The sequence below is a fragment of the Urtica dioica genome, chromosome 5 (assembly GCF_054948205.1).
Source record: "Urtica dioica subsp. dioica isolate 48M chromosome 5, U.dioica_male_clone48M_v1_H2, whole genome shotgun sequence".
Lineage (NCBI taxonomy): Eukaryota > Viridiplantae > Streptophyta > Magnoliopsida > Rosales > Urticaceae > Urtica > Urtica dioica.
The window spans coordinates 11,453,404-11,475,118 of NC_142760.1; the positions used below are offsets into that span (position 1 = coordinate 11,453,404).

The window sequence follows — 21,715 nt, forward strand, 5'->3', positions numbered from 1 at the left end:
ATCTGAGGTTAAGATCTGGATAGCAAAGCAATTCGATATGAAGGATCTAGGACATGCCGCGTACGATAGGACATGCCGCAAAGCAAAGCAAATCTTTCGAGATCGGAAGAACCAGACTTTATTGCTCTCTCAAGCATCTTATATTGATAAGGTGATGGATCGCTTCTCGATGCAAGATTCCAAGAAGGGCCAAACACCCTTTAGGCTTGGAATCTCACTCTCTAAGGACCAGTCTCCCAAGATTGCACAAGAGATTGAGGAGATGAGAAAAATTCCTTACGCTTCATCCATGGGAAGTATCATGTATGCAATGCTTTGCACTAGACAAGATATCTACTTTGTAATTGGCGTAGTTAGCCGTTTTCAATCCAACCCTAGACCCGATCACTAGATTGCTGTTAAGCATGTTCTTAAGTATCTTCGGAGAACTAGGAACTTGATGCTTACATATTCAGGTACTGACCTGACTATGACGGGATATACCGACTCCGATTTTCAAGCGGATAAAGATTCCAAGAAATCCACTTCGGGATCCGTGTTCATCCTTAATGGTGGAGCTGTTGTGTGGAGGAGTATTAAGCAATCTTGCATTGCTGACTCCACAATGGAAGTAGAATATGTGGCTGCTTGTGAAGCATCCAAGGAGGCTGTATAGCTTAGAAAATTCCTTAAGTATTTGGAAGTCGTTCCAAATGTCGACGAGCCCATGGCCCTTTATTATGATAATAGTGGGGCTGTCGCTAACTCAAAGGAACCTCGAAGCCATAAGCTCTCTAAGCATATTGAGAGAAAATACCATTTGATTCGAGAGATTGTGCAGCGTAGAGATGTGGTGGTGAAGAAGATCTGAACGGTGGACAACCTAGCAGATCCATTCAACAAGGCCCTAGCCAACAAGGTCTTCGACCAGTATCGGGAGGGATTAGGCATGAAAGACTACTCACATCTTCTTTAAGTCAGGTGGAAGTTTGTTGTCAATGGTACCTACAAGAAGAGTAGTAGTCTTTAGTTATGTACATTTGATGTAATAAAGTCTCACGAAGACTCTTGCTTGTACCTGCTGAATAATTAATAAAAGTTGAAACGTTCATTAATTCTTCCTTGTCAGTTTGAAGCATTATGATAAACTATAGTCTTTAGTCCTTAAACAAACCTAACAAAAAATGAAGAGTCAAATATAGATTTGTATGAACAAACTCTTCATGGTTTGCTTAAAACAGTATATTCGCAATCTAAAGATCAAAGGGCTATTGATCTCAATATGATTGTTAGGAGAAGCTATGATGTCTAGTTATGATTCTTTGAGAATTGGAGACTCTATAGTTCTTCTTAGGTGTCTTCTGAAGGTACTAAATTGACCAGTGCATTTCTAGAGACAGAATAAGAACAAACATTTAACCTCTTATGTCTTGAAGTCACTATATATGAATTTCATCATGCTTACTTGAATCCTGAAATGAGACATGTCATTTCATATCTTACGTATTCTCATTTGAGAAAATCAGAGTTCTAGATTCGCTATGTGATATAGACAAGACCTATTGGTGAAGTACTAAGTTATGAAGATGTCATGACTAACTTTGTGAAGATCTCATAGATATGGAATTCATGTATAAGATTGCTGAAATGCAATGTATATCTGATCATGCTTTGTTCCTTGGAATGTGAATAAATGAACTGGCCAGTGTCCAAATTGAATCATGACTCTTTTGGATGAATCAATATGACTTGTTAGCTCCTCGTCAATACATATTGTTTCTAACTTATTCACAAGCGCCAAAGGAGTTGAGGAAATAACAACTAGAACGGTAAAATGATAATTTTGTAAATCCCATATAGTTTATGATATTCATGAAGGGTAAACATAGATGATATTCAATGGATCCAGTCATTACAATTAAGTAGAATTCTTGAGTAGAAAATAAATTCATTTGAACCGAGAGATTCTCAGTGTCAACTCTTTAGTGGCGTCAGTTGACATTAAGCTAGAACTTGGAAAAGGTTTTGAACTTTTGAGTCCAAGTATGCTAGCCCAAGCTTTGTTCATTTGGATCCATGAGGTCACTACCACAAGTCTTTAGACTAGCATTAGTTAAACATGAAAGTTAAGTCAAAACAAGTTCAAATGTTGAACTAGACAAGTTTTACGAAAATTGTGTAAAGGGTAATTTTGTTTCTTTGACATGGGATGGTATGAATGTCAATAAATAAGTTTTTTTGACATTTTCATATGATGACAATGAATTCTATATCACTCGGACATAATTAAGGAATTGGGCCTTGAGGATTGAATTTCATTTCATGGAATTTTATGTGGAAATTCTTAATGGGCTTTTCTTATGTTGTCATGAACAAATAAAGAAACATCTAGAAGCACCTTCTAGAAGTCCAACGTCCACAATAGAGAAGACTCTCCCTGGTATCACTGGGTCCACCTGAGAAGACTCTCCCTACAAGACTCTCCATACAGTCTTCCTTGATGTATGAAGATACTTGTGAAAAGAAAAAGAGGAAACAAATTTCCTATAGAAGGAAACTAGATGGGCGGCAACCAAGAGAGAGCAAGCAAAAGAGGAAACAAATCCAAGTCCTTAATGGCACTAGGTTGGACGTGCAAATGGGGTGGACAAGAAGAAATAAGATTTGCTCATGAATATGTGATATTCAATAGAAAAAAGGAAACTACCTTTTGAAAGTAATCATCCTCCTATAAATACCCCACCTCATTCACAAGTCACAACACACAATTTTAGAGATTGAGAGCTTCTCTCTCTAACCTTGTATCCGCCCACCCTCTCTCTCTCTCTCTCTCTCTCTCTTCTTGTCCTTTTTGTTTTGGCACCTAGGTCCTCATTAGACCTAGCGTTTTTGTTTTAGCTCTTTGGCTCAAAGACTTGTTCTTGAGTCATAGTGTTTAAAAGTGCCCAAACACTAAATCCTAACCATACTCAAAGACTCTAGTGGTAGAAACTTTCGTGGTTACTCACAGGTTCAAGAAGACTAGTGGGAGAGACTACCTGCATGGGGAGACGAGCGTTTCAACCTTCCTAAGGCTTCTCAACGTTCAAGCTCCATTCTCAACATTCAAGCTCCACTCAAGACTCTAGAATCGAGTGACCTGAGATAGAATGTGTGTCTTCTCTTTGATGATGTGGGAAATTCTCACTAGAGAATCCCGGGCGCAGCCGTGTGCATTGGAGATGAGGAAGATTCTCAATAGAGAATCTCGGGCACAGCCGTGCGCGGGAGATTAAGCGCTCGATCAGAGGAAATCTTGCGCATAAAATCTCCGACAACGTTTTAGAACTCCGAAAGCGAGTAATCTTGAGGAGGAATGAATGTGTCTCTCACCCTCACTGAGAAGGGAGTATTTATCGCAGATGTTGAGGCCTAGGAGAGGCTCTAGACGCACATTGGAGAGCACGCTGCGGATTTCGGGCACATGGATCATGTGGACGCATGGCACAGGCACACGGCACGACCGCGCTGTGGCGCGCGGTGCCATGTCATATGCGCACCAAGCGCGCGCTTCTTTCAAGGAGCGCACAATGGTGGGCTCGGACTTTCGGGTCATTTTGTGTGGCATTTGTGGGCCTTGATGGGTTTTTTAGTGACCCGGCCCGTTGGGCTTTAGAATTCGGGATTTCACACAAGTCACGCGGAACTTAATGTTTCGGGTTTTTCGAGAACGACAGATAACATAAGTGTAGTGTTAATGTATATCCACTAACGGATATCAATATTGTAGATGCCATGGCCTTCTTGCGACCAAAGAAAACGGTCTTTATCCGCATTGTGATTTCGAGAATGTTCTTGAGATAGCGATATTTTAGATTTGCCTCAATTAGTTGCATCTCTCTCGAGACGGCCGAAAAAGTGTAGCTGAAAACCTCAAGTGACGCACACTAATAGTCTCCACTGTGGCACGTCTCTCATCAGTATTATCCGTGAAATTACTTTAATAATAGTCCATCGACGTAGTTGTACAAAAATAAACCAAAAATTGGTTTAAACGATAACCGAAATTTTTTCCAACATCAACACATTTTAAATATCTTCACGATTAATACCAAGATTTGAGGTACCCTGGCAACCAGTGGGTTTCCGCGCAGGATACCGCGAATCTCCGGGTCACGGTACCCAAACATACAAAACCACAGAGTATTGATAATGTAGAGGTTTCCCACGCGGTACGGATAGCAGGCCCCGCGGTGAGAAAAACCGGCCTATAACTTGGATAAAAATTTCATGAATACCGCGAGACATCTGAAGTTTCCTACATTCTTAAAAAAAATATAAACACAATAAAATTAAAATAAAATATATATTTAACTTGGTGTTTAAGACTTAATTTAAGTTACGAATTAAAATTAAAATAACTCTAAATATAATATCTTCAAACTAATAAATGAAGATATATATTTTGTGAAAATAGCTTATTTTGTTTCATAAAAAAAATTCAATAATTTTTTATATAGTAATATTAAATACTGATTTCAAATTTTGTATCTTAATAGTAACTATATACCTATATATATATATATATATATATATATATATATATATATATATATATATATATAATAAGTGAAAATTAAACGGTGTACTCCTATTTTTTTTATCCAAAAAATCCGTTGTAAATTTATGCAGTAAGATATATACAAGTATAATCTAAGTTTGTCTTTAAGGTACGTAACAGTAAACAATATCTTAGTCTTTCATTATTATTAAGAAAAATAATAGGATAAGAATTAAAATAAGTTGTCTAAATTGATAGTTTAAAACCCAAAATCTGTAGTTTACTAATATCTCAAGTTAATTTCCGCCTTGGTTGAATACTAATTATGGTTGGATTACGACTTGAAAATGGTCATCAACGTACTCAAATTAACAATTATAAAATATTGTCAATAATATATATATACATATGTATACTTACAGAGAAAGATCATGGCATATGTGGGGTACTTCTTGAACCTTTTCACCGACCCCACGTAGTTTGATTTTGTTAATTTTCATGTCCGGCTACCCATTCAATTGATTATATATTTATATTTATATAATTTTTTTTTTTTAATTTACATATTGTTGAACTAATAATGAAATTGGAGGTGGGGTAGAAACCACTTTCTGTTCAATATTTCATTCTTTTTGGACGGCCGCATTTTTTTTTTAATCTTCCGCATTTCATAAGGCACTTAGCCAGAACCGTGGGACAAGGAGAGGATGGTGGTTCCAGCAACCATCAGACATGTTGCTAACCGCCCACTTACTCAACCCATCAGCCATAAAATTACAGACTCTTGGTTTCCAGCAAAAACTAAAACCTTCAAAAACTTCTAACTCCTTCAAAATACAAAAATACAAGGAGGAAGTACTCCAAATAGGGCAAACATCCCTTTGTTGAAAAGCATTAAATAAATATTTACAGTCTCCTTCAAAAATCACCTTGGAACAGCTTTCCCTTTTAGCCATGAGAACATCCAGTTCGATCGCATTAAGCTCTGCTTCTTCCGCCGTCTCTGACACCGTAAAACGAGCTTCAGCTTGCATAATAGTACCTGCCTCATCTCTGGCAACCACACCGAGGCCGGCCTGACCATTCTTGAATGCTCCGTCTGAGTTTACTTTAATCCAACTTGGTTCCGGGGGCCTCAGAGAGAGTTACAGAGAGATGAGTAGGGGACAAAGAGCTGGTTGCACGTTGTTATTTCTTTCTATGGGACCAACAAGCCAGTTCATCAAATCTGGACTGAACCAAAGGAATGAGTTGATCTGGAAGGGGTTTAGATCCCTTGAAGCTCAAATCATTTCTAGCCCGCCAGAGGGTGTCACATAAAACTCCTGCAAAGATCGCGAAGTCTATACCAGAATCAGGGGGTCGCCTCTTCCCCATCTCGTCAAAGAACACGACATCTACCGCAGAACTGCTGGTCGCCAAGGACGCAAGTGACCACGAGACAGACCACGAAGACGAGAACCAGAGACCCCTAGCCAACGAACACTCACCAAAAATATGCCCCTCCGTCTCAATCGCTGCATTGTGAAAAACGCAGTCATCTTCATCTCCCCGACCAAATCTCGACGTCTTCGCTCGAGTCGGAAGACTATTATTAGCTATTCTCCACAGAAGAAGCTGGAGTCTTTCCGCATCTCAAGCTTCCAAAATTTCTTCCACAACGCTGACGGGGTCCGCTGCTCTTCCTGGAAAAGCAACTTATATGCAGAACGAACCGAGAAAGCACAGTTCCGAGTCGCAGACCAGAAACTATGGTCGTATAATGGTCTCGGCCTCACACGAGTTCTTAGGAGTTTCTTGGCTTCTTCTGGCTGTAGAAGTGCTTTCACCTTAGCTTTGTCCGACTTCCAGAAAGATAAGGAAATGAGGCTCTTGAACCGCATCTTGGATGCAACAGCCTCAAGAACTCTCTCCGGTTTCAACGCAGCTCCGCCTGTGAGCCCCCAGTCCACATCTGTCACCATAACTGACTCACCATCACCCACTAGGACGCGGGAGTTGTTCCGGATAAGAGGGAAAGTAGCACAAATTTCTTTCCAGCCTGGAGAAGTCGATGTCTTCGGCTCACACTCGAGGAAATTCACTGATCTACAGTATTTCTGCCTCAAGCTTGAAGCCCAAAGGCCTTGGTGGTCGGACGCAAGAAACCACGCAAGTTTGGATATGGGGGCATGATTTATAAGGTCAATTATCTTAAACCCTATACCACCTGCGATCTTCGGTTTCGTCAAACTTTCCTATTTTAAAAGGCACTAGGAACGAGTTTTATTCACATCACTCGACCACCAAAACCTTCGAATTATCGCATCAAGTTCTTCACACCAGCCCTTAGACATCCTCACGGACGACATTGCATACATCGGCATAGCTTGAACAACGGACTTAATTAGCACCGCATGACCCGCTTGAGAAAGGAGTTTACTCCTCCACCTCCATTTTAACAAGCATCTTCCACTTAAGATCTTCAAATTGCTCTCCTTTCCTCATCCCAAGGAAGAGCGGAATACCGAGGTACCGAACATCATTTTCCAAGGTACTCATGCCCAACAAACTCTCAATACTAGTCGATCACAAATATTTGCAATTTTTGGAGAACACTAGACCCGATTTGGCCACACTCACCCTTTGCCCGGACAAAGATTTATATTTTCCCACACAGCTCCACAAATTGAGCACCTAAGTTGTATTTGCCTTGCAAAACAGGAATAGATCATCGGCAAACATCAAGTGGCTAATCCCATTGTTGTATCTCCCAATCTTAACACCGTGAATCTCACCCTTACTCTCAGCTCTAAGGACAAGCCGAGAAAGTGCTTACGTTGTAATGATGAAAAGAAATGGGGAAATTGGATCGCCTTGTCGAAGGCCACGAGAAGGCTTAAATCTTTGAAGGGGAGATCCATTTAAGAAAATCTCGTACTCGGTTGTGGAAATACATACCTCAATGTGTTTTACAAAACTCTCACCGAACCCACAACACTCAAGGATTTCGAGGACAAAGCTCCATTCGAGACGGTCGTACGCCTTATTCATGTCGATCTTGATACCTACTATGCTTTCACCACCGGTTTTTTCTTCATCGTATGGACGATCTCTCTCGTGAGCATCCCGTTCTCCACTATCCACCGGCCGAGGACGAAGGCTGATTGATACGGAGACACAATTTTAGAGAGGACTTTCCGAAGACGGCTCGTAATGATCTTCGACACAATTTTGGAACTAAAGTTACAAAGGCTTATGGGTTGGAACTTATCAAAGGTCGAAGCTTCATTACTCTTGGGGATGAGAGCAATGAAGTACGTGTTGATGTCTCTAGCCATACTTCGGTCCCGGGAAACTTCTTGTACAAACTCCGTGACTTTGACTCCAACTATATCCCAACAACTATGATAGAAGACTCCTTGGAATCCATCCGGGCCTTGAGCTTTGAGGGGTCCCATGCTCTTCACTGTAGAACAAATTTCTCCTTCGGTAGGGATAGCCATAAGCTCATGATTTTCCTCATCCGAGACCACTTTGTCAAAGAGCCCCTTGAGCCCCTCCGGAAATTCTGAATTTTCAGTGGTGAAGAGCTCAGAGAACTTCTTGACGAAATGATCTCCTATTTGCCTTCTTGTGTTGAGCCAGCCCCCTCTATCATCTTGGATCGCCCAAATATGGTTCCGTTTTCGGCTAATGACCATGGAAGCATGGAAGAACTTTGAGTTGCGATCACCATGTTCAAGCCATGTCTCTTGCGACTTTTGACGCCATATGCTCTCGAGACGTTCCCAACATACTTGGATCTCTTCATGAACTTTAGCCTCTCTCGACCACTTCCTGTCCGAAGGCTGCCAATTTTGTATTCGACGTAGATCCTCTTTCAGCCTCTTCAGCTTCCAAGAACAATTACCAAAGTGGTCTCGGTTCCAAGTTCTCAGCCGAAGATGAGTCTAAGACAACTTGTGATTAAGCTGGGAGCAGGCTCTCCCAACAGATCTAATCTCCCATGCATAACCAATCGTCGCATGACACGTAGAATCCTCTAACCAAGCCTCATAGAATCGAAATGGACATTGGACTTTGCCTCTCTCCATAGCAAAATCGAGGACAATTGGCGCGTGGTCAGACTCGAGTATGGGCAGCGCACGGCCCCCTGCCTTCGGGAATAAAATCTGCTAACCAGGGCTCGCAACAAATCTATCAAGTTTTTCCATGATCCTTGTCCCCGGGTCCTGGTTATTGCACCACGTGAAGCTCCCCCTCACCAAAGGAAGATCACAACCTCCACTATGTTGTAAAAACTTCCGAAGAAATTTACTGTCCTAGTTACGTACTTTCGCCCCACCTTGGTTCTCTCTCTCGTGAAGGATCTCATTCAAGTCTCCTATAAGAAACCAAGGGAGAGATTCTCTCTCCACCCTCCTCTCTAAACTTTTCCAAAATTGATGTTTACGAAAGTGTGTACACGGACCGTACACCCCGTACAACACCCAATCACTTTGCCCGAGATTACCGCCAATCCTAGCATGAATCAAATTTCGATTATAATCCACAACTTAACAAACACACCTTGTTTCCACCATAAGCATAGCCCTCCCGAGCGCCCCACAGGGTTAACCGAGAAACCTCCAAAGAAGCGGAGTTTATTTATCATTTTATCCATAGCATCAGCTTGTACCATTGTTTCAATCACCAGTAGCACATCCGATCTTAGATCCCGGACAAGGCCCCGTGGGGCTCTCTTTGTCGCAGCTTTAGCTACGCCACGACAGTTCCAGGCAAGGTGATCATTGGGCCGTGGAGGGCGTGGTTAGGCCCACCTCCTCAGCCATTTTTGTAGTCTCCACTTGTTCCTCCACTTCTGTAGTGGTCTTCAAGCAACTCTCTAGCTCATCACTCCTCGCACCATTCTTCCCCGGGCTCTTGAATTTGCGGTGTCTGGTCACTAGTGTTTTTGCCCCTGGTCCTGTAGCAAAACTCCCCAGGACTTACTTCAAAGTTGCCGAGAGGTTTGTTACTTTGAGTTCTGAGCGGGAAGCCGTAGTCTCAGGGGTTTGACCTTTGGGCATGGTAATTTTCACGACCCCTCCATTGAATTATGTCTTCCTTTTTTTTCCCTTCTGTTCCGCCGATGGGGTCGATTTGAACTTGGCAAGATGTCTAAGATTTTTGGCCCATACCAGCTTGTCTCTTAGGCCCTCATGTCTAATGTGTAGGAGCAACCTGGCAAGGCCAAAAGGCAAAGGGAAATGAAAGATATCTTTTGGGCCAGAAACACCATCATGGGCCTAGGGTAAAATTAGGATTACAGCAAACCTATCCCCTCTCTCCTCTGTAGAATACAAACCCACAGACCTAGCGGCAGGGGCAGGTATCATTTTCTCCACATTTCCCTCAACATTACTTTCTACCCCTCTCTCTCTCCTAAAGGGGGGGGGGGGGGGGGGGGGGGAGATGGGGGAGGTAGCATTTTCTGACCCTCCTGGAGCGGCCTATATGTATGTTCTCCCCCAACTGTGCTTCCACTCACTGTAGCGGCCGAGGAACACTCCCCAATGTTGAGGTCTTTGACTTTTGCTAGTATTACGTGTTTTTCGAGGACACCCACTACTTCACGCGCCTTATCGATGGAGTACGGAGGCGCGTCAGCATCAATCGACTAGCTACCTTCTTCCTCGCCCGTATCCGGATGCGGACACCTACCCAAAACCGCCTTGCGGCCGCCACCGGAGAAGCACGACTCTATCTCAGAGCTCGTCGAGATCCACTCTCCATACATCGGAACCGCTGCAAAACCTCTTTTGATAGCTAGAAGGTCGCTGCTCCTTAGGCATTCTGATTGTTCGTGACCAAGAAGCCCACATCGATAACAGAGCATACCAATGTTTTGTACTTAGTGTATATCCAGAGAGCAGACCGGTTTTGTCTTTCTAGGAAAAAAGCGACGAACAAAGGTTGGTCCATCTTAACCGCCACTCGGACCCAAAGAGAGCCTTGCATGTCATCTCCAGGCCGAACTCGAGCCTCGATCACCTCTCCACAGAGACGGTCAAGCTTATCAGCGCTGGTTTGTGTTACGTACGCCGGAGGAAGTCCTCCGAATCGGACCCAAAAAGGGGTACTTACAAGTCTGATTTCCGAAGCGGCGATGTCGCGAGGCCACGGTTGGATGATTATCTGCACTCCCCTGACAGTCCAGGGGTGCCTTACGAGCACGAGATCCAAGTTTGGACTTTTCCGAAATTGGAGCTTGAAGATACTCGGTTTTAGTTCTTCAATCGTCTAGTCTTCAATCCTCCACACTTTTCCCATTATGGTACTGATATTCTTCTTGCTCATAGGTTTACGAGTAATAATTTTGGCAAGAGCAAGCTGTGATTCTCTTCCACCAGAAGGGACATGATCAAGGGTGTCTTGGAGAGTTAACTCCGAAGCTAGCAGTGTAGTTGTCTGGTTCAGAATTTCTCCTAAATCATTATGGGTCACCTGTTTGTTTGAAGTGTTGGCTTCTATTGTAAGGTCCATCGGTAGAACAATCTATAGTGGTATAATGGCTTTTGTGATGGCTTTTTGTGCAGGGAATAAGGGCTTGGGGAAGTGGGGTATAGAAATCTAATGATTTGTTATTTGTGTTTATGACAGGAGACTTGGTTGGTAAAGATGGGTTGTAATGGAGTAATGGCAAAGGTCTGGGTGGGTTCGCAGTGGTGCATAAACCATCAGGTCAGGGAAGCATAGAGCTAAGTCCTAAAGACTATTGCGATTTCAGGTGATAATTAGAATGAATAGAGCTTAGCCTCCATTTAAACGTAATAATTTGAACGCTATGTAGCCAAGTTAAATTATTTAGAGTCACAGGGACAAAAATATTCAATATTTTCGATTTATTACATTTTAATATTCATTCTTTAAAAGTTACAGCAAAAATAATCATTGTTACAAAAAAAAATAAAACTATTCCCTATCTCTCTCTCTCTCTCTCTCTCTCTCTCTCTCTCACACACACACACACACACATGTGTGTGTGTGTGCGTGCGGTGTGTGTCGAAAAGAGAGAGAGATTTTAACATAAAAAATATTAATTTTTTCATGATTTTGAGATCTTTACACATGTGTGTGTGTGCGTGCGGTGTGTGTCGAAAAGAGAGAGAGATTTTAACATAAAAAATATTAATTTTTTTTCAGGATTTTGAGATCTTTACACATGTCTTTCCATTTATTTTAATGGCCGGGTTATAATGGAGAGGCGATTTTGTAATATTGAGTAATTTTACCGCAACTTTTAAAGAAGAATAATTTGTTGCAACTAGTCAATCCACTAATTTCATTTTCAGATTTTAACCAAGTTTCATTTTATTAAAAAAAAAACTCTACCAGACCAAAGTATTTTATATTATAACTAAAATTGTTAATCTAATTGACTTCGAGTTGGTGGGCTATTTTCTTAATAAAATAAATTTTTTATTATTTTTTTAAAAAAAGGTGCATTATTGGACTCCTGACCAGATTGTCTTTTTAGAGAATGAGTTTTAAACTACAATAAATAAATAAAATATTGAATATTTTACCGTCAATAATTATTTTATTTATTCATTTACTTGTAATACATTTCAATTAATGGTGATGTTATACTCCTTTTTTTTTCTTTCTGGAATGAATAGCTTATAGAAATTATTAATTTATTTTACAGTTAACGAAAAAAAAAAGAAACGAGTATCAGCAACAAGTTGCTTAACAGACTTTTCTAAATTGACTTTTCTTTTACTTTAAACTATATCTTTCGAGTGGATCTATAGAATAATGAACAACTTAGCTTATAAAGAGAGGGGAGACCTTTATTAAATACATTTAGAGGAAATGCATAACAGTTAGCAAAGAGTATCATCACGATACGTTTGTAGTGTATATCAATCACATTGTTAATTTTCTTATATTGGCGTGTTAGTTTAAACGATTTAAGTTTGTGATATTATCTAGTGTTTTTTTAAGAAAAGGTTCAACGACCAACTTCCATCAAGGCAAATCTGCCAAAAAACAATATTTTTCAATTTTCTGTGGAAAATGAGAAGTTCAAGTTACATCATCATAAAAAAGTAACGATATTCTTTTTGCTAAGTACGAAACACAATATTATAAAGGTCCATTAAATAACTAGCAACGTTTAAGTTTGACATTACAAAATAACTAACGATTCGTAAATTTTAAGTAAATAGTAACTTTTATATATTTACCATCGTAAATCTTAGGTAAAATAGTCACTTTCATTTATTATGACACATAATCTTTGTTGACCTGTAAAATTAGTACAACAATATCTCACGAAAATACTCAGACTCCGAGTACGAGGGCTCCGAGTACAGAGGTGATTTAGGCAAGACTTTCTCTTTATACAGACGAGTCTAATACAAGAGAGCAGTGTTTTCTAGAGATTTCAAGTGAAAGAAAGTGTGTAAAAAGTCCGTGCTTCGTTCTGTGCTGCTGCCTCTATTTATACTCGTCTGGTCGTGTCTTTGACGGTTATTCTGAGGAACGTGGGGTGATCAATCCCACGTTCTGGACGGTTATGGGTAACTGCCTTTCGCCTCTCTCTGAGGTGGGCGGTTAATGCTCCTCGTGTGGTTCCTGAACCGTCAAGGTGTGCGTTTTAGAGCTTGAAACATGTTTTCTATTAGTTTTGACTAGTCTTTGACCCACGTTCTTCTCTTCTCTTCGAAGTTCTGATCGGTGGGTTTCGTTCTTAACTTATGAACGGTTCGTTCCTTTTCAATGGATGGCCCTTGGGTTTACTTAACCTGAGCTCGGTGCTGGATTCTTCTCGCTGCTCGGTAGTCCGACTATCCAGCTCGGAGTCTGACTAATTTATCCCGTAGCAGCTGCCCTCCAGTTTCTTAGTTTTTTCTTTAGCAAAAATGGTAAGGAACTATTTCGGTTTGCTTCGTGACCGTGTTCATCTTTGCTTACTCGTCTCGGGATGATCCGAGTAGAATTCTTCATTCTTTTGCTCTTTTTCTTTTCTTTTTACAGGACGACGTCGTTTGTCATCTGGCCTTTCTGAACCGTAGCGTGTTTTTGCTTCGACGGTCAGATGTGTTTGGCTTCCTGGACAAGCTTAATCCTCGCCGTTCGTGAGGTCTTTATATAAGGCCTTTTCTCAACTTTTGACTTCATTTCGCTTTTTCTTCTAAATTCTAGTCTCAGAGCGTTCTCGGCTTGATCTGCTTATTCAGATTGTGCTTTTGGCTTTTTCGTTTTTGCTCGGATCTTCCGATCTTCAATCTCGCGGGTAAGGTCTTTTTATCATCGTTTTGATACATTCCTTTTGTTTTGAGATCGTTGTTCGGCGATCGGTATCTTCTTTATTTATCGTATTCGGACCCTTCGGACTTTAGGAATCTTAGTTTCTCAACTTCATTAGGGCTATGGGAGGACTTGCGCGTCCTGATCTAAGCTTCGATCCTCGCGTCGTTCGGCGATCGGAACCTGATCCCGATAGTGTTACTTTGTTGGATGGGTCCAAGTTTCCTTTCCTCAGGAGTCCCGTGTGGTATCATGTCCCAGAGATCGGATGGGACCGTCCTGTAATGGCATATGATGAATCATGCGTGCCTCCCAATCCTGAGTCCGAGGGGGTTGATAACGAGAAAAAGGTTTTTGACTCGTCTTCCCTGTCGTGTAGGGACACCATGGTCGTGGAGATATCGTCTTCGTCCGCTTCTTCGAGGGAGAGCGGGTCGGAATCTCGTGATACGACGAGCCTTTCTCTTTCGCAAGACCGAGGAGAGGGCTGCTCTCAAGGTATTCCGGGTCCAAGTGGGAGGACCTTTGGGGTTGATCTTCCAGAGGAAGAGGAAGAGGCCCTGGTCTTTGAACGGAAAGAGGGCCAGTTTTCGGCCAAGGTTTGGACTTCTCGGGTTACCGAGAAATATATACAAGGGTTGAGGGAGGAATTTGAGATAGCTGATGGAATTATCCTCTCGGCACCTTTGGAACACGAGAGAGCCGATCAGCCTCCTGTCGGAAAGATTGCGTTCAATAGGGCTATTTTGAACGTGATCAGAGGGTTGCCAATGCATCCTCTCATTTCCCAGTTCGTTTCCGACCTGGGTTGTTCTCCTACCCAGCTCGTCCCCAATGTGTATAAGATCTTCGTCGGGATGGCCGTGCTGTGGGCGAAAATTTATGATCGCCCTGTCACTTTGCAAGATTTTTCGCAATACTACTCGTTTAAGTCGGCCCCAGGGCAGCATGGTTACTATTATGCTCGGGCCAATGACGATCAGTCTAAGGTGGTTACTCGCCTGCCGACCAGCCAGAAAAATTGGAAAGATCATTTCTTTTGGGTTGAAGGGAACGCTTCTTATGAAAGGTGCCCCATAAGGGCTTCGTTCTCGGAATTGGGTGTGATTTTGGTCCAGAATTCTTGTTTGATAATCTGAGCCAGGATTTTGTTCTGGGTTCTTATATGTTTTATGTTTGGTTCCAGGTTCCCTTCCGCAATACTCCGAGGACGAGCGACCACTTCACTCGGAAATTTTTGATCTTTCAGAGGCTGATCGGTCGACGTTTTTGTTATCGGACCCGGACCTGCTCGACCAATATTATTATTACCCTTATTCAAGTAAGTATTTTACTTGCCCTTTATCAACTTGCATATGTTCTTCTCTCATTTTCATTTTTGTTTCTTAACAGAGATTGCTCAGATGGCGAAAAAGAAATCCGCTCCCGAGCTGATCCCTCCCAATCCGAAACGTGTCAAGGCTTCTAAGGCTTCGGCTGCCGGCAAGCGGGCGGCCTCGTCTATTTCGAAGGTTTCGGAGCCTCTGAGCTCTTCTCCGGTTAAGAGCCTGGCCGAGCCTTCTTCTGCCTCTGATCCTTTGGCTCCGGTTGTCACTTTCCTCCGCGAGCGTTTCCCTGCCGAGAAGGTTCAGGAGGTTCTCAGGTTCGAGCCTTTGGAGACGCTTAACCAGGCCACCGATTCGGCGATTTCGGTAAGTTTTTACTTGTCTAGTCGGCACCTTTTCCCCTTTTTGATAGCTCATTGAGGCTGACCATCTGCTCGTTGCAGAGTTTTGTCAGTATGACCGGTCTCGTCGGACTGCTAGGCTCCGAGCTCACTTCCCTGAGACAAAGGAATGATCGATTCCTCAAGGAGAGAGATGCTGCAGGGATGAGACAGCCAAGGTTAGGTCTGAGCTAACCCGGAAGTTCCGAGAAGACCTTGAGGCTGCTCGTTTAGCGGCGGTGGAAGAGTACAAAGCTTCCGACGATTATCGTGATATGCGCGATGATCTCTATACCGCTGGAATGACTGAGGCTGTTCGGCTTCTTGGTCCGAAGAATCCTACTCTGGATGCGACGGATCTCGATCTCGACTCGGAGTCAAGGGCCAGCGAAGAAGGCGACCAGGAGTAGAATTTATTTTTGTTGTTGTTTTATTTTTTGATTTCTGCTAACCCGCTTGGGTTTTGAACAATTGATCCGAGGTCGGATCTTTATTATGTAATTTTCATTTTTCCCTTTCGGGATTTGAACAAATGATCCTTGGTTGGATCTATATTTTGTGTAAATTCACTTAAGTTTCAAAATTTTGGCAAAGTAAAGTATTACTAGGTATATTTTCTAAAAAACTGTTTGTTAGTTATCTAGCCGCCCAGTTTACTTTGTTGAAATGAAAGATAATTAACACATAATGTGATAAATAATACATAATGCGATTCCCTGACCACATAAGTAATTCCGAGCAGAGGAATGAAAGACGAACAATTACTTGAAATTATAAGTATGTGATTACTCGAAATTCCGAGTAGAAGATCGAAAGATAGAAAATTACTTGAATTTATAAGTACGTGCGACCAAGCCGCTTTTCGAAATTGTAAACATAATTCATGCGACCAAGCCGCTTTTCGAAAATGTAAACGCGATACATGCGACCAAGCCGCTTTTTGAAATTTTAACGAATAAAAAACTTAAACGTAAAATTGGCGAAGGTGCTCAGCATTCCAGGGGTTTTTCTCCATATCGCCGCTCAACTGTTGTAGCCGGTAGGCCCCGTTTCCGAAGTCTTCTCGGATGATGTAGGGTCCTTCCCAGTTTGCGTTGAAGGCTCCTTCCTGGTGGATTTTGGTGTGGAGAAAAACTCTTCTGAGGACTTTGTCGCCGACTTTGAATGATCTTGGTCGGACTTTCCTGTTGAAATACCGAGAAACCTTTTGTTGGTTAGCTAGATTTCTTAATTTGGCGTTTTCTCTTTTTTCTTCTAACAGGTCTAGACTAATTTCAAGCATGTCGTTGTTTACCTTTGTTGAGTAACTTTCTCTTCTCATTGTCGGTATCAAGACGTCGGTCGGTATGGCCGCGTCGGAACCGTATGCGAGGGAGAAAGGCGTTTCGCCAGTTGCGGAGTGCTCGGTGGTTCTGTATGACCAAAGGACTTCTTGTAGCATATCTACCCACTCTGACTTCTGCTCGTCTAACTTCGTTTTTAGGCCGTGTTTTATCGTTTTGTTGACGGCCTCCACCAATCCGTTGGACTGTGGTCTGACTGGAGTGGAAAAAACTTTGTTAATGCCATATTTTTCACAAAAACCTTTGAAGGAATCACAGTCGAACTGAGTTCCGTGGTCGGATACAATTTTGACTGGTATTCCAAACCGGGTAATGATATTTTTCCATACGAATTTCTCAATTGCATGGGCCGTTATTTTATTTAAGGGTTCGGCTTCAACCCATTTTGAAAAATAGTCGATGGCTACAATTGCATACCTGCATCCGCCTCGGCCTGTTGGCAAAGCTCCGATTAGGTCTATTCCCCATTCTGCGAATGGGATCGGGCATGAGAGGGTGATGAGTGGATTAGGTGGAAGCCTCGGGATGTTTGAGAACTTTTGACACTTGACGCATCTTTGCGTCATGTGCCGAGCATCGGCCTTTAATGTCGGCCAGTAGAGTCCTTGTCGGATGATCTTTTGCGCCAATGCTTCGCATCCGATGTGACTTCCGCATATCCCTTCATGGATTTCTTTGAGAGCGTACTCGGCTTCGTCTTCATCTAGGCACTTGAGTAGAGCTTGGGAAAATCCCCTTTTGTAGAGATTCTGATCTTCGAGGAAATATCGGGCAGCTCTGAACTTCAAACTTCTAGCCTCGTTTTTGTCTTTGGGTAGAGTTCCCTGCTGCAAGTATTCCCTGATCGGAGTTTGCCAAGACTTTCGTTGCTCGATATGAAGCACATGGGTGGCTTGCTCGATGCTGGGCTGCCCTATTTTGATCACTGGGATTGACTCCGAGTCTGATCCTTGAGTGGCGTGCTTTGCTAATGCGTCGGCCTCTTCGTTCATGGCTCTTGGGACTTGGGTGATCTCGCAAAGTTCGAATTCGTTTGCTAAGTTTCTAGCTTTCTCGGCATATAGCGACATCTTTTCGCCTTTTGCCTGAAATTCACATTTCATTTGATTAACAATTAACTGAGAATCCGAATATACTTTGAGCTTTTTGATTTCTAAATCTTTTGCTATTTGCAGCCCATGTATCATAGCTTCGTACTCAGCTTCATTGTTCGAAGTATTAAAATCGAATTTTAAAGCGAATTTTACCTTGTCTCCTTCTGGACTGGATAGCGCAATTCCGACCCCGGACCCCTTTTCGTTGACTGCTCCGTCTACATACATGTCCCAAATCGGGAATTCGACTGGCCTGTATGTGAACTCTGCAATGAAGTCAGCGACTGCTTGTCCTTTAATTGCTGGTCGGGGGCTGAAGTGTATGTCATATTGTGTCAACTCAATTGACCATTTCATTAGCCTTCCGGATACGTCAGGCTTTTGCAGCACCTGGCGCAGTGGGAAATTGGTGAGGACCGTAATCGGATGTGCAAGGAAGTAGTGTTTGAGCTTCCGAGAAGCAGTGATGAGGGCGAAAGCTAGCTTTTCGAGTTCCGGGTATCTTCCTTCCGCCCCGTTAAGGCGCCGCGAAGTATAATAAACCGGGACCTGGTGTTTTCCCTCATTCTTGATCAGCGCTGAGCTTACTGCATGTTCCGAGACGGCTAGGTAGATCTCCAGGGGCTCTCCTTCCTGCACTTTCCTTAAAGTCGGAGGCCATGCCAAGTGTTCCTTTAGGGATTCGAAGCTTTCGTCGCACTGCTTGGTCCATTCAAATTCCTTGGAGCCTCTGAGTATATTGAAGAAATGAATACTTCGGTCGGTAGACCGAGAGATAAAGCGACGTAATGCAGCTATGCATCCTGTCAGTTTTTGCACTTCTTTGATGTTCCGAGGTGGTCTCATGTTCCACAGGGCTGTGATCTTTTCCGGATTCACTTCAATGCCTCGTTCATGAACGATGAAACCTAAGAATTTTCCTGCAGAGACACCAAACGTACATTTTAGAGGGTTTAGTTTCATGCAAAATTGCCTTAAAAGTTCGAATGATCTTCTAAGATCATTCGTATGTTCAGCTATTTTTCGGCTTTTAACTAACAAGTCATCGATGTATGCTTCCATCGTGATCCCGAGTAATTCAGCGAACATTCGATTTACTAATCTTTGATAGGTTGCTCCAGCATTTTTTAACCCGAAAGGCATTACCGTGTAACGGTATAGCCCCCGATCAGTTATGAATGCCGTGTGGTCCTGGTCGGGACCATACATAGGGATTTGATTGTAGCCAGAGTAGGCATCCATAAAACTTAGGATTTCGTGGCCTGCCGTGACGTCTACTAACTGATCAATTCTCGGCATAGGAAAACTATCCTTTGGGCAAGCCTTGTTCAGATCTGTAAAATCCACACAAGTTCTCCATTTCCCGTTAGGTTTCTTGACCAGGACGGGGTTGGCTACCCATTTAGGATATTTAGTTTCTTTTATTGATCCGTTAGAAATCAGTTTGTCTACTTCTTCTTTTAGAGCAGTATACCTTTCGGAGTTTAAAGCCCTTCTTTTTTGTCTGATAGGTTTTTCTTTAGGATCTATATTTAACCTATGACATGCTATTTGGGGATCTATCCCCGTCATGTCGGACTGTGACCAGGCAAATATATCTAAGCTATTAGATAGGAGAGTAATTAAGTTACTTTTGGTACCTGATTCAAGATATTTTCCAATCTTGAGCTTCTTCTCAGGTTGCTTTGGATCTGGGGCGACTTCCTCGACTTCGTCTCCTGGGCCAATTTCTTCTCGGCTCGGGAGGCGTGGGTCAAAATCCGAATCGATCATCATAACCTTGTGGACATCTTTGTCCTGACTCTCTTTGAGATAATTCGCATAGCAGCTCCTTGCGATAGCCTGAGTTCCGACTACTTCACCTACTCCGTGCTCGGTAGGGAACTTCATCTTCAAATATTCCACCGACGCGACGGCCCCGAGGGACTGCAAGGTCGGCCTGCCAATCATCGCATTGAACGAAGATTTTCCGGGGACCACTATCCATGTTGTGTTGGTGGTTTTACTCCTCGGGTTTTCTCCCACAGTTATTGGGAGTGAGACTAATCCCTTGGGCTGGATTGAATCTCCCGTGAAGCCATAGAGATTTTCAGGGGAAGGAGCCAACGCGTCTTGCTTAAGACCCATCTTATTGAACGTGTCTTCATAGAGCACGTCAACAGCACTTCCAGTGTCTACCAAAATTCGGTGTACATTCCTGTTGCCGATTAGAGCCGAAATGACCAATGGATCGTTGTGAGGATACATCACCCACCGACCATCTTCTGCTATAAAGGTAATTGGCTCCGAGCTAGATTTGGTTATCTTGTTAGGCCTCTGTTCGGCTGTAAACAAGATCTGCCGGGGTCCTGCGTAGGCTTCCCTTACATAGCTCTTCTGAGCACTCATTGAAGTTCCTCCCACATGTGGTCCTCCGACTATGAGTGAGATTTCGGCATATGCCTCACCTTTCTGTTCCTCTTGCTCCCCTTGCTCGGCCTTGAATTTCTTCAACGCTCCTCTTCGGATTAGAGCTTCTATGGCTTCCTTGAGGTTGAAACAGTCGGCAGTGCGGTGACCGATGTCAGCGTGGAAAGCGCAATATTTTGTTTTATCTCTCCTTGAGATATCTTTCTTGATCGGCCTTGGCTTAGGGAAATCTTCCTTGTCCTGTGTAAGACTAAATATCTCCTCTATCGGGGCATTGAGCTTATGATATTTATCGAACTTACTGGAAAAAGGTTTCAGAGGTCCTGCTCCTGACCGGCTCTTCTTCGGTGGGCGGTTGTCCTCAGAATGTCGTTCCCTATGCTCTTCTCGGTAGTTCTTCGGCGGCTTTGCTTTTCTTGCCGCCAGCCTTGCTTCCTCCGCGTTGATATATTTCTGAGCTCTCTTCAGGAAATCGTTGTAGTCCCTTGGACTAGTCTTCTGAAGTGACCACGAGAATTCTGATTCTGTTCGGACGCCGGAGGAGATCCCGAAGAGCTTAAAGTCTTCGTTCAGATCGTCAACTTGAAGTGCTTGCTCCGAATAGCGATTAATAAAATCTTTTAGAGACTCGTCATGGGCTTGTCTTACCGCCAGCAGTCTTTCTTTGGGAGTTTTCCCTGAGCTGGAGCCGACAAATTGTTCCATGAATTTTCTAGATAGCTGTTTCCAGGATCCTATGGAGTTTGGCTTTAATTTTCTGTACCATCTTTTGGCTGAGCCAGTCAGAGTGATAGAGAAAGCTCTGCACATAACTTCTGGTCCGGCTCCTTGCAGCAGCATCCAAGAGGAAAAGGTGTCTATATGGTCTCCCGGGTCGGTCTTTCCATCGTATACTGGGATGCTTGGCATCCTAAACCGATCAGGCAACGGGTGTTCTAACACGCGGGCCGTGAAAGGGGAGATAGCTTCTCCGACCTTTGGAACAGACTCCTTCTGACCTAGGGCTACCTCTTCAATCCGACGTTCCAATCTTCTAAGATTTGTTTTGTTGGTGCTTGCACTGTCTTCGGTCTCCGAGCTTTCTAAGCTGTGCCTGAAAGTGCTTGAATGTCCTTTGTCCATGATGGGCTGGTACCGATCAGGAATCTTTTCCTGAGTGTACTGCTCCTTCTCGGACTCAGAATCATCTTCCATCCTCTCATACCGGTCTCTAGCATGTTTCCGAGGTTTCTTAACCTGCGGATCTTGCCCGATGGGTTCTTTCCCCGATCGGTGTGAGGGCTCTTCATCTGGGATCACTATCGCGCTTCGCAGTGTGACCCTTTTCGCCTGCAGCCTTCTCTTCAATTCCCTGTTATTTGCCTCT

General features: G+C 43.0%; 1 protein-coding gene across 1 annotated transcript; it reads right to left on the reverse strand.

The window, feature by feature from the left end:
- Positions 1 to 15,733: 15,733 nt before the first annotated feature.
- On the reverse strand, positions 15,734 to 17,916 carry LOC149395172 (uncharacterized). The gene is made up of 2 exons (XM_089614242.1): positions 17,534 to 17,916; positions 15,734 to 15,842 (listed from the first exon to the last, which is right to left on the reverse strand). The coding sequence occupies exons 1-2, from the start codon at positions 17,914 to 17,916 to the stop codon at positions 15,734 to 15,736; spliced, it is 492 nt and encodes a 163-aa protein (XP_089470368.1).
- Between the last annotated feature and the right edge of the window lie 3,799 nt (positions 17,917 to 21,715).